The sequence below is a fragment of the Ursus maritimus genome, unplaced genomic scaffold (genome assembly GCF_017311325.1).
Source record: "Ursus maritimus isolate PB19 unplaced genomic scaffold, ASM1731132v1 scaffold_18, whole genome shotgun sequence".
Lineage (NCBI taxonomy): Eukaryota > Metazoa > Chordata > Mammalia > Carnivora > Ursidae > Ursus > Ursus maritimus.
Window position 1 is genome coordinate 51,068,784 of NW_024424230.1, and position 12,318 is coordinate 51,081,101.

At 39.7% G+C, this 12,318-nt stretch overlaps 1 protein-coding gene across 1 annotated transcript in view; it reads right to left on the reverse strand.

Moving 5' to 3' along the window:
- MYOM1 (myomesin 1) overlaps window positions 1–12,318 on the reverse strand; it is a 155,751-nt gene that overhangs the window by 90,982 nt on the left and 52,451 nt on the right. Inside the window, exons 8-10 of the mRNA XM_040632692.1 lie at window positions 11,102–11,459; window positions 10,257–10,414; window positions 1,599–1,691 (exon numbers count right to left, since the gene is read on the reverse strand). Of these exons, the coding sequence (XP_040488626.1) occupies window positions 1,599–1,691; window positions 10,257–10,414; window positions 11,102–11,459 (609 nt within the window). The remainder of the gene's footprint in view (window positions 1–1,598; window positions 1,692–10,256; window positions 10,415–11,101; window positions 11,460–12,318) is intronic.

The following is a 12,318-nucleotide window of genomic DNA, read 5'->3' on the forward strand; positions in this document are numbered from 1 at the left end:
TAACACGGCACACTGCAAATCCCTGGGCAGCACGTGGCTCAGGGGAATTTTGATGAAGCGGACTCTGATCCAGCCTCCTGCGGGATTTTATATAAGGCAGGATATCGTCTACAGTTTCAGGCCAGCAGCACAGTATGGGAGAAGGACACCTATGGTCCACTGTGACCCCAGCCCAGGTTCATTTAAAAAGTCCAAAAAAACCTCTTAAGCACATAAATTACAGCATGAACAGTGGATGATTAACTGGTCTAAAGTGGTGTCAGGAGCAGAAAATGTCTGGCCATGCAGGTAGCTTCCCAGAGCACCCCAGGGGTACAACTTTCCTGCTGGCCTCCCTTGGGGAGAGTTTCAGTCTGGGGGCAACAAGGCGACAGAAAGGGAAAGACACAGCCTCCCTGAGCTTTAAACCGGGTCTGGGTCTGTCTGATGTGTGGTTCAGTGTTCTAGCTTCAAAGTACAAATATGGTGTTTCTCTCTCAACTCAACTAAGGTTTAGGTCACACTTGGGAGTTTCAGCCCACATCACAACTCGGCAGTGCCACTTGGAAGTTCCTATAAGTTATAATACAGAAATCGGGATGTGTTTCATAATGGAGTAAGAAAAAGAATGATCTCACAGAGATGAACAAGCTAAGATTTCAAAGCAGGTCATTTTGTGTCTTATCACAACCAGTGTCTGTGTTCTTCATTGACCTGGATTTACCATCATTTATAAAAACTTATTTCTCATTGAAATTTTATGGACATCAACGGAACTCCAAGAAGGTCAATATGGTTGCTTTTCTCAAAACCATTTAATTATAAAGCAACCAGGTAGTTCACTGCAGCCTCAGTAGAACCACCAACCGGCAGAACTGAAGTGACTTAAGGTAAAGGTCAGTACTTGGCCAATGTCCCAGGGCCCTAGGGTTCTGCTTGAAACCCAGGATCACGTGTGTCACCTGCTCTGATCAGAATGATATAAATTTTACTCTGACATCTCAGCATGTCATGGTTTCAGGTGAACTGAAAATGGTGGGACTTCTTCATCGACATAACCAGGCTTGGATTTCAAAACCATATTAGGAGATAGAATAAATGTTTGAGGACTTAGAAATTTTGATGTGGGTTTGGCTTTCAAATTTTGCTTTGGATTTTGCTTTAAAAACATCCCCATGTCCAGTCCTGCCTCCATCTGCACACTGACAGGTGGGTGCATAGTTTCCTGCACTTCCTGGGGAGCTGAAGGAGAGAATTTATCCCAGGGCAGCTTACTTTCAGTGCTACCCACCACAATCTCCATGGTCTTCATGGATTCAGGGCAAAAAAGGATGATGATGATGATATTGATTTGGAATGGAGAAGGATAGCTAAATATAAATGCCTATTTATGTAACTTATTTTCTCACTAATGTCTAAGAAAAACTCTCAAGTGTATAAAAGGATAAGCTAAAAGGTACAAATTAATTTTTTTCTCATCATTTCTAATTAAATTCAAACATAAGATGACTTTGTGACCATGTTGCATTGGGAAGAAAGAGGGACAGCGGTTGTTAACCGCTGAGACGCCTCCCCAGGCAATTGTCGAGTGACACACATGGACCCTGACATCCTCTTACGCATTGATCTCCAGAGTGTGCATTCCATATCGACTCTCAATGATGTATTTTCCAGGGTTTGCGTGGACGTTGATTGGTACCTGGTTTTTATACCTGTGAGATAATGGAAACAAGGCGAAGTAAGTTGAAATGTAAATAGCTTTATGATTAAAAGCACACACACACGTGATTCTTGTTTTTGAAGGAACACCTGTAAACACAGCACTGAGGTTAACCACAGCATCTATTCAATAAATACAAATCTACAGCAGATTAAATAAAGTGCACTATAAATACAATAAAACTTCTCAATGAGCGTGCTTTCCTCTCTTCATAATCATAAAAAATTACATTGAAGTTGTTGACCATTCATAACAGTGTGGTGGAGTCTCACATATACAATGTTGAATGAAAAGAGCCAGACACAAAAGAGTACATAGTATAGGGAAGCCTGGGTGGCTCAGTCGGTTAAGCATCTGTCTTTGGCTCAGGTCTTGAGTTTGGGGTCCTAGGATCGAGCCCTGCGTCAGGTTCTCTGCTCAGCAGAGAGTCTGCTTGCTCTCTCTCTGTCTCTCTCAAATAAATTTTAAAAATCTTAAAAAAATGAGTACATAGTATAATGATTGCTTTTATATAAAGTACAAAACCACATAAGACCAAATTACTGCTGTTAGAAATCGGGAGCGTGATTTCCCTGGGGTGTAGAGCAGATATGAAGGATGCATCTTGGGCGCTGATATTGTTTGGTTTCTTGTTTGGGTGCTGGTGACATTGGGTGTGTGCAGTCTACAAAAACTCATCAAAGCTCTACATTTATATGTAATATATACTTTTTGTGTATATTATACTTCAGTCAAAGACCTAAAGAAAAACTTGTCCATTGTTGACAAGACAGAAAGGAAGGCTTTGTGTTGGGGGTTTTATTGTTGGCTGTCTGCATAGGATGAAAGCAAAACATTCTTCCTACCAGCATTCTTGCATGTTGTTAAAAACAATGTCACTGTATTGAAAACTCTTATATTTAAGTGTTTTTTTCTGTTAAAAGTAAGCATGGCTCTCGGCTTGGAAGAACTTAATGTCAATCATGAAAGGAAAAGTCTGACAAATAAAAGCTGAGAAAGTCCCTTTTTCTGACTGTCCTATTCCTGGTTAAGCCTCTCAGCCCTCAGAGGGCAGGCCGACATGGAGGGACCCTTCCTGAGTCACCATCTCTTGAGTCTGGAAGTGACATCTTTATTCTTCACCATGTCCTCATGCCCTCAGTAGCCAATGACTATGGTGTCAGACCAGGCTTTTCTGCTGAAGCCATGTTCTGTCCAGAAGAAGAGCTAGATTTCACTTGTTTCCCCTTCAAACACCCCACTTCATGTGCACAGATAACATAAATAACACTAATAACCACGACTGAGACAGAGCATTTACTATGAGCCAAGCAAGGTTCTAAGTGCTTTATGCATAGATCAGAAAATTCAATCTTGGGGCACCTGGGTGGCTGAGTCATTAAGCGTCCACCTTTTTGGCTCAGTCATGATCCCAGGGTCCAGGTATTGAGTCCCACATTGGGCTCCCTGCTCAGCAGGTAGTCTGCTTCTCCCTCTTCCTCTGTCCCTCCCCCCTACTTGTGCTCTCTCTCACTCTCTCTCTGTCAAATAAATAAATAGAATCTTAAAAAAAAGAAGAAGAAAATTCAATTCTTAACAACTGCCTGAGAGAGCACTATTTTTAACATCATTTTTCAGATGAAGAAACCAAGGCATGAAGAGGTTAAATAACTTGCCTCAGTTCACACAGCTAGATAGCAAGATAGCAGAGCTGATACTTGAACCCAAGCACCCAGCTTGTGACAACATATGATGAGTAATTTCACACCTGACTCAATAGTCAATATTTCCTAAATATTCTCTGTTTAGCTGCATTTTATTTCTTCAGACTTCTGGAAATGGTTATAAAGAGGTTTGGGAGCAGGGAAAGCGGTAGAAATGGAGAGAAAGAAAGGAAATAATCTTCAGTCAGTTCCTTTCTCTCCCTAGCTTACACAAACACACAAACAGACCCTTTGTCCCTAAAACATATTCATGTTCTATTCTTTTAAAAATGTGTCCTTCTCCTTCTTTTTTTTTTTTTTAAAGATTTTATTTATTCAACAGACATAGAGACAGCCAGCGAGAGAGGGAACACAAGCCGGGGGAGTGGGAGAGGAAAAAGCAGGCTCATAGCAGAGGAGCCTGATGTGGGGCTCGATCCCATAACGCTGGGATCACGCCCTGAGCCGAAGGCAGACGCTCAACCGCTGTGCCACCCAGGCGCCCCTTCTCCTTCTATACCTAGCAAAATTCCAGCTCATCCTTTGAGGTTCAGATCAAATGCCCTTTCTTCAATAAACTCCTCCCTGAAATCCCACATGATATTAATTGTTTCTGCCTCTCTACACCAGTGTTACTTGGTTCAAGCTGCAAGATAGAAAATTCACCAGATTATGGTGGTATGTATCTCTTCCTTTAAGCTGTCATTGCCTTGGTGACAGGGGTTGTGTCTGATCCATATTTACTTTTATTCCCACTCTCAAGGAAGGATGAGTCATGGGCAAATATTAGGCACTCAGTGTTTGTTAAATTGGCTTGAACAGAATTATTGTGTAACAATAGATTAGTTGTGGCTTCATAATGTTTGGCCGAAGGAACAGAGTTGTGACAAACACGTACTTCATGATATGGATAGTTTAAAATAAGTACATGCCAAGAGAGCCAAGCGAGGCTCTTTGTGTCTCGGTTCCCTCAGATGTGAAATGAGAGGGGTCACACTAGCTCAGGAATCACAGCTATGTGGCAGGTGGGGAGGCACAACCTTCTACCCCACCCACGGCAGAAGCGCTCGCTGTTCCCTGCCAGCCCCGAAGCGTCCTCGTCCGGCTGTCTCACCACAGAGCTCCAGGCAGACAGGGCTTTTCGAGCAGAGACGGCCTAGAAAAAGAAATCTGCTAGCCGCTCCTAATTTCAAACATTCCTTGTTTTGATGAATGACAGGGTAGGACAAGTTAATCAGCATGTTCTTCAGAAGAAATTGGTCTCAGTAATTTCACACTTGACTCAAAAGCTCCCTCTTGCTCAGGTTTGTGCATGAGCTGGGGTGTTTGTGGTGGTTCTTTTTAGCATAAGGAGAGAAATATGACACCGAAGGCTATGGCAAGTGGTACTTGAGCAACCAATTTAGTGACACTCGATTTGGCTTCTGACCGAAAATGTTGTTCATATCTCCATAAACTCTGAGTTAAAACAGTATCTGGTAGCTCCCAGGGGTTGCTTCATCTTCCTTGCTTTCCAGTCCTACCCCACTTAGCACCTTAATCCTTTCCTCAGCTAAATACCCATGACTTTTCTAATGTGACCACCTGGCCCAAGAAGTTGGTTTAAAATTTACACGCACATGACACACAACACTTTGAGGATCTTCTAGTCTTTTCTCTGGAACTCCAGATGTCAGTGTAAGAAAAGCCTGTGTAAAGCAGCAGACAAGGATTGAGTTAGGAAGCAACTCTCTTCTCTTCTCCGAGAACTTCACCTAGTCATTCAGGTTTGGGGTCACTTTGAGATTGTCCATCTTCCAGGATGAAGTCAGGGAAGGAAAGGATTTTTGGCCTGCTCTGTATAGTCTTCAGAGCTTGTTATTTCTGGAAAGTGAAATTCCAAACAGGCCAGTCAGAGGCTAATTTTGGAGAGTAACCTACACTCTGGGATTATTTGTCAAAAGGCTTCTGAAATTCTTTTTTTTTTTTTAAGATTTATTTATTTATTTCAGAAAGACAGAGAGTGTGCATGAATGGAGGGAGGAGAAGAGGGAGAGAGAAAGAGAGGGAAAGTAGACTCCTTGCTGAGTAGGGAGCCCTATGACTACGTGGGCTCGATCTCAGGACCCTGTGATTGTGACCCTGAGATCATGACCTGAGCCAAATCCAAGAGTTGGAGGCTTAACCAACTGCACCACCCAGGTGCCCCAAGGCTTCTGAAATTCTTGTGAATGTTCACATGTACACCATTTTCCTTATCATTCTCATGTAGAGTTTATGAACTTATTAGTTAATGAGCTTTCATTATACTGTAAGTATTTGTAGAATAATATTCTTTCTTTATGTGTGTAAAACACAGACTTCATTTCCCCAAATAAATCTCTGGATCTTGGGCTGACTCGATAACAAGGGATTATAGTGAAAGCTCTTTGGCAGTGTATACAGCATGATCAGGCAAAAATGTTCATTCTGATTTTTTCTCTCAACGAATAATGCATGCCAAAATGATCTTTAACCTGTTGAGTCTCACCATAAACTGTGATTACTATTTAGAATCCAACTTTGTATTTTTAATAAATAGCTATTACCCACTTTAAAGACCAGTTGGCTAAGAGAGGTCTACCACATTAGGTTAGATTTTGGGCTTAAATAAATAAGAAAAATCTAAAATAAAACTCCAAACCCTTATGTTGGGAGGTGATTATAAATTATAAATAATGTTAACTTTAAACTCTTTTAAATGTAGTTGTTTTCCCACGATAATACGGTAGTAATTGCTAAATTTGAATAACATCGTGAATAACTCTAATCTTGTAAACAAATTCAATGGATGATTCTGTTATGGAATTTATAAATTCTCATAATTTGCAAAAACAGAATAAGACTTTTCCAAATCTCCAGACTCTTCCCGAAATACATTTCTCATACTATTTTATTCTGAGGTTTTGAACTATTATCATGCCGAATGACAAATTTCTTTAAGTGTCTATTTGACAGTAACTTTAGGAGCAACGTGAAGAATTCCGAACAAGTATTTTAAGTGTCCTGCTTGATGATCCAGCCTAGTATTCACAGATAGATCCAAAAACATGGGTGTTGAGTGAGTAAATGAATGAATTGCTACTCACTAATACCAACACATTGCTCCAGTGAGTTTGCGTGAATCTCCCCACAGATTACAATCCAGATTTTCATTGACAAAATTGATCTAGACTTTGCACTGGAAATCCAATTAAATCTGGCTCTTTTTTTAAAAAGTATAAAATTAACTCAATTCCTTCCTTTCCTAAAAGAGAACTTTCCTCTTCTCCCCTATTTCATATACTTTAACAAATCTGAAAAGGCAATACACTTATATGGTCCAAGAACCAGAAAGTATAAAAGGTACACAGGGAACAGTCTCCTTCAGACGTGTCTGTCTTCCATCCAGTCATTCCCACAGCTAACTGTTCTCCTTGGGTTCTGACGAATCCTTCCAGAGTTTCTTTATGCAAGTAAAACAAATACAAACATAAATTTTTCTCCTCTTCCTCTTCTTTTAAACCAATATATAGCCTATTATACAAGTTATTACATAAACATAGCCTAGTAAATTAAGTAAAACAACTTTGGCATTTTTCACCACATATATACGTCTCCTTTTGTGTTGACAAAGCCCTCCTTCAGGATGGCCAGCTTCACTGGGGTTGTGCAGAAGCATCCTTGCAACTAACTTTTCTCCTGGACCCAACGCCTAAACAGGTTTCTTTCTGCTCTTAAAGTGACTTGGGAATTGGACGGTGTCCCTTGGCGTCTCTGCACCTGGCCCTGATGAGTGATATGTGCTCCTGTCATTTAGTGATTTCTGGGTAACCTCTATCCATTTAGACAGACTTGGTCAGTACATGGGATTGGCCAAAGAGCAGCTGCTGCGTGTTCATATCATTTGTTAGACCTCAGGGACTTCCATGTCCCGAGGGTGCCTAGTGGAAACTTGGAACTTAACCCTCTTTGGAAAGGGCTCTAAGGGAGCCAGGCCCCAGGCACACATGCCCTTGAAAAACATGGCTAAGGACCTAACAGCTACAAGGCAGCATGACAAGGCAGCATGACTGCAGAAAGCATCGTCACAAACCCGTTCCCATGATTTACCTCCTTCTATTCAGGAAGGTCATCCCCAATTATTTCTTTCATACTTGTACTTGGTGTGAGGCCCAGAAAGCTACAGTTGAGTAACAAAAAGACATCAATGCCAGCAGAGGAATCACCAACAACCTTGGTTTGTGCTTGGATTGTGGGTCCCCTGCTCATTGAGGGGACGCATGCTTATTGAAGACAGGGTACTCTGTGCCAGTGTTATGAAGTAAATCAGAGCTTCGTTTAATGATTATTTTTTAAAAGGCAGCATACCCAGGAAGGTACACGAAGTCCATACAGAGGTTTACGCCCGGGGTGGGTTTACCTGGAGGCCAACAGAGTTTCAGCATCTCTCACCAGCATGGGTCTCCTCAAGGCTCACTGACTAATTTCTATTATTAACATTCTTTTTTGTAAAGAGTGCCCCCAAATTGTATGAGCTTCATGCCCCACAAAACCTGGATCTGACCTTGTTTACTGCCATAGCTAATTTTCAGTTACCTGCTAGCTGACTGTCTAAATTTAAGCCTTATCCAGGGGCAAATCTTGCTCTCTGAAGTACAGTTCACTATTTTCTTAGTGGCCCACTGGTTCTTTTGTTTTCATATTTATTTTCCACTTGGCTTGCAAGGCAACAGGATTTTCTGTGAAATGCTCTGATCTATCCCTATGGGGAGAATTTTATAAAGAATGGAGTTGTCTCCTCCAAGCACTAAAGGATGTTTAGGAACTTGAGAAAACTTGTTCCAGTAAATGAACAGCTTCCCAATCGTTCCTGAGTCAAATATTGTGTCTGTATCTCCATTTTTGTTTAAAACGAGCCCCTGGGATATAGTTCACTGTTAAGAAAAAAAATATTTCAAAGCCAGATATGAAAGAGGGGAGCCAGTCATACTACTTCTCAGCTCCATTAGTGAGAATAACCGAAAATTGACAGTACTTCTATTTTCCAATTTAACTAGAATTCAAAGAGTTGACAATTTAGTCATCTCATATTTTTGTGGGGAGTTTTTAGATTTTTTGCTTGTTTTTAAATCACTCCTTTTCCAGCCAACAAAACATGACACAGGAGTTTAATCTCTGACAGAATTTGAGCTCTGCCTTCGTGAAAACACATCACTCTGGCTCAGTAACACCATCAGTGGTACATGGCATGGTTGTATTGTATTTTAGCAGGTATGTATTTAATTTAAAAAAAAAAATGCTTAAGAGATTAGTATTTATCTCCCAGAAGTTCCTTTGTATCCTTTTGAAAATCGTCTTTAACTCTAATTTTTAAAAAGCAGGGGGAAAAAAAGAATATTGTGCAATAAATATATCTACTTGATTAAGGACTCCAATTATTCATTTATCAGTAGTGCATTTTAATTCATAAGGGAAGAGGAATTTCTTAATGACCAAATAATATTTATTTTTTTTTAAAGGTTTTATTTATTTATTCGACAGAGATAGAGACAGCCAGCGAGAGAGAGAGAGAGAGAGAGAGAGAGAGAGAGAACACAAGCAGGGGGAGTGGGAGAGAAAGAAGGAGGCTCATAGCGGAGGAGCCTGATGTGGGGCTCGATCCCATAACGCCGGGATCACGCCCTGAGCCGAAGGCAGACGCTTAACCGCCGTGCCACCCAGGCGCCCCCAAATAATATTTCTTAGAGCTAGAAATTTGTTGTTCTTCACACATTTCAATTGGAAAGTTTGGAGTTTTTTTTTATGAGGTGGGAAGTTATCAGTTTCTTAAGAGGAAATATCCCTTTAATGGGCCAAAGTATGCAACTCCATAGTCACAGAGAAAGGTGGGGCCAAGATTGACTGATTCCTAGCTTCATATAGTATACCTTTATACTTTAAAGCTTGTAAATTGATTTTTTTTAAACTTCATCTTCATTAAAATATGTCCCTTGTCAGTGACCTACGTTAGTCCTAGCCAGGTGTCTAACCAACAGAGATAATGGACAAGAAAGAAGGAATCAGGCCCTCTGCCAGTGGCAATGACATTCCATGTAGCATTTATATTGCAACATAGGGTGCATTTACCACCACTCCTGAGGATAAGGAAACAGCATGCAAAATACCCGTTTCAGGGAATTAAACAGAAAACATCTTTTGAGGTTGGCTCCACCATTTTCATACTTCTGCTGTCTGTGGCAGGTATTCATGACATATAACAGGAAAGTTTGGAGTTTAGGGATCATGAAGTCATTGACAATTTCAATACGATATACGATGGAAAGAGAAAATGGGTGCTTATTCTTTATGGATAGAAAATTCTTAAGACCCCGTACTAAGGAATATCTTTCATCCAGTTCCCTCTTTTTTTGGCTTTAGAGAGCATGTTGAGATCTCAGCTCACTTGAGGAGCAGAGATGAAGACCTCTGGGTTTTAACTTTTTTTTAAAAGAGTATTGCTTCTGGTCACAAAATAATACCTATACTGCATGGGAGCAAATTTTTATTTAAATGTTATGTCCCATAGCAGTTATGGCCATATGTTTTCTTTGTATGTAAGTACATTTACTACATTTTAATACTCTGTAAGATAAAGACCCCTTTTATAACAGGATTATGAAGTATCATAATATATCATAATGTACACAAGACTGTTCTTTCTTCTCATTTATAATATATTCATCCTGGTATCCTTTCCTCACTATATAAAAAATCTATACAAACTTATAGGTACTTTCATTGACTCTTGCATATTCACAATGCTGAATATCTTCACTAGATATAAAATTAGTTTTGTGTAATAGATTCTATGAGTAATTTTCATATAGATAACATACCATGTGACACGAGGTTCTGGCCAGCCGGATACAGAGCAATGTAATTTTACATTTTCTTTCTCCCAAACAGTGTGGGAACGAGGTTTAATGACAAATTCAGGAGCATGGAGAAGATGATCTTCATTCAATTTTCTATGAAATGCCTCGGTTTCTTCTAACTATAAAAAAAATCAAAATATTATGAAATCAAAGTAACCTGTGCTACTAAAATAACAAATAAAAACCCAAATTATCATTTTTCCACTTGGAGGCTTACTTTTGTATTTAGGCCAAAGGCCTTCTCTTTTTCCCGGTTTTTTAAAAAGATTTTATTTATTTATTTATTTATTTATTTATTTAAGCAAGGGGAGGGGGAGCAACAGAAGGGGAAGGAGAGGAACAAGCAGACTCTGCGCTGAGCATGGAACCCCACCTCAGGCTCCACTCAGGGCTCCTCACAGGGCTCAATCCCAGGACCCTGACTGAGTTCATGACCTGAGCTGAAATCAAGAGTCAGATACTTGACCAGCTGTGCCACCCAGGTACCTGTCTTTTCCCCTTTTAAAAAGATACATTTAATTTTTAACATTCTATGCCTCAGCAACATATTTTACTTTCCACTAAGGTGGATTTCTTAAGGTTCTGTAGAACCATAATTTCTGTAGAACCTAAAATTTCATGGAGTTTAAAACTACTAAGTCTGTCTTTCTTTGACCCATATACATTTTGATGTTGTTTTCTTTAGTTTTGTTCCCCATAAGGCTATGCATTTCTTCATTCAGAACAAATAAATCTATATGTACACACACACATAATGTTACATGCATCTCTGCATTTATAAATTACATTAAATTGGCTTTTCTTACTGTTTTTGTCAGCGACAGGCGTTCTGCCTTCTCTCGAATTGCTACTTTCCTTGACTTCTTCTCAAAAGTTTCCTCCTGGTGAAGAGTGGATGTAGACTGTTTGGATACTGAGGACTGTTTGGATGCTGAGGACTGTTTGGATACAGCAGATTGTTTGGATACAGCAGACTGTTTGGATACAGCAGATTGTTTGGATACAGCAGACTGTTTGGATACAGTGGACTGTTTGGATACAGCGGACTGTTTGGATGCCGTGATTCCTTCTTCACTAGCAAGAAGATTCCTCTGGGCTATGTAAGCAGCAGCTTCTTTAATTCTTTCTTCTTCCGTATCTGTAATTCCACTGACATGCACTTGGCTAAAATATAATAAGAGCAAAACATGGATACTGTGGATGGCTATGATAGGATTGCCTAATTTTTACTAAGTTCAAAGTATCAGAACTTAGACATTGTGTACCGTGCCTAAAGAAACCTGACAAAGAAAAACCTGGTAAATCAGGAGCTAACTCTTCACATAGAGAAGTGATCATTACCTTAACCCATAATGGTAACAACGATAATAATACCTACTATGGCCACGGTGTTGCCAAGTGCTTCTTTACATACATTATCTCATTTTATGCCTGCAATAACCCTATGAGGTAAACTCTATCGTTTCTATTTTAGACATATGGTAACAAGGCTCAGAGAAATTAGATAACTTGCTTAAGGTCACTTCATTGGTTTCTTTAGGGTATTTAAGCAGGATTTAGTCTATAATAAAAGATTAAGTTATGACTTTCCTTCCAGAAAGGATGATATTGTAAAATGAGATATCGTTTGTGTGCCTGTGATCCCAGTATGGGACTATGTGCTTGATCTGGATTCTATAACTCAGCTGATATAATGCACTGCCCAGAGCGGTTGCACATATAAATAAATTCTAAATTTACATGAGATCCTTATGCCTACTGAGGTTTTTAAAGGTTATTTGTGCATGCATGTGTGTGTGTGTGCGTGTGTGTAAACATATTTAACAACAATCTTTATTTGTGCTTGCACATAGCCCTGATAAGAAAAAAAATGACCAAAATTGCATTTGAAGTGGTGATGTTTATCAAAGTGACTTATTTTTATTCATAATTAATGATGATGGCAAGTGAGTGGTAACATCCAAAAGTGCTGTGCCTAATGTAGTAGTTTATGATAGAAATTGTGCTATTATTTATTAATGTT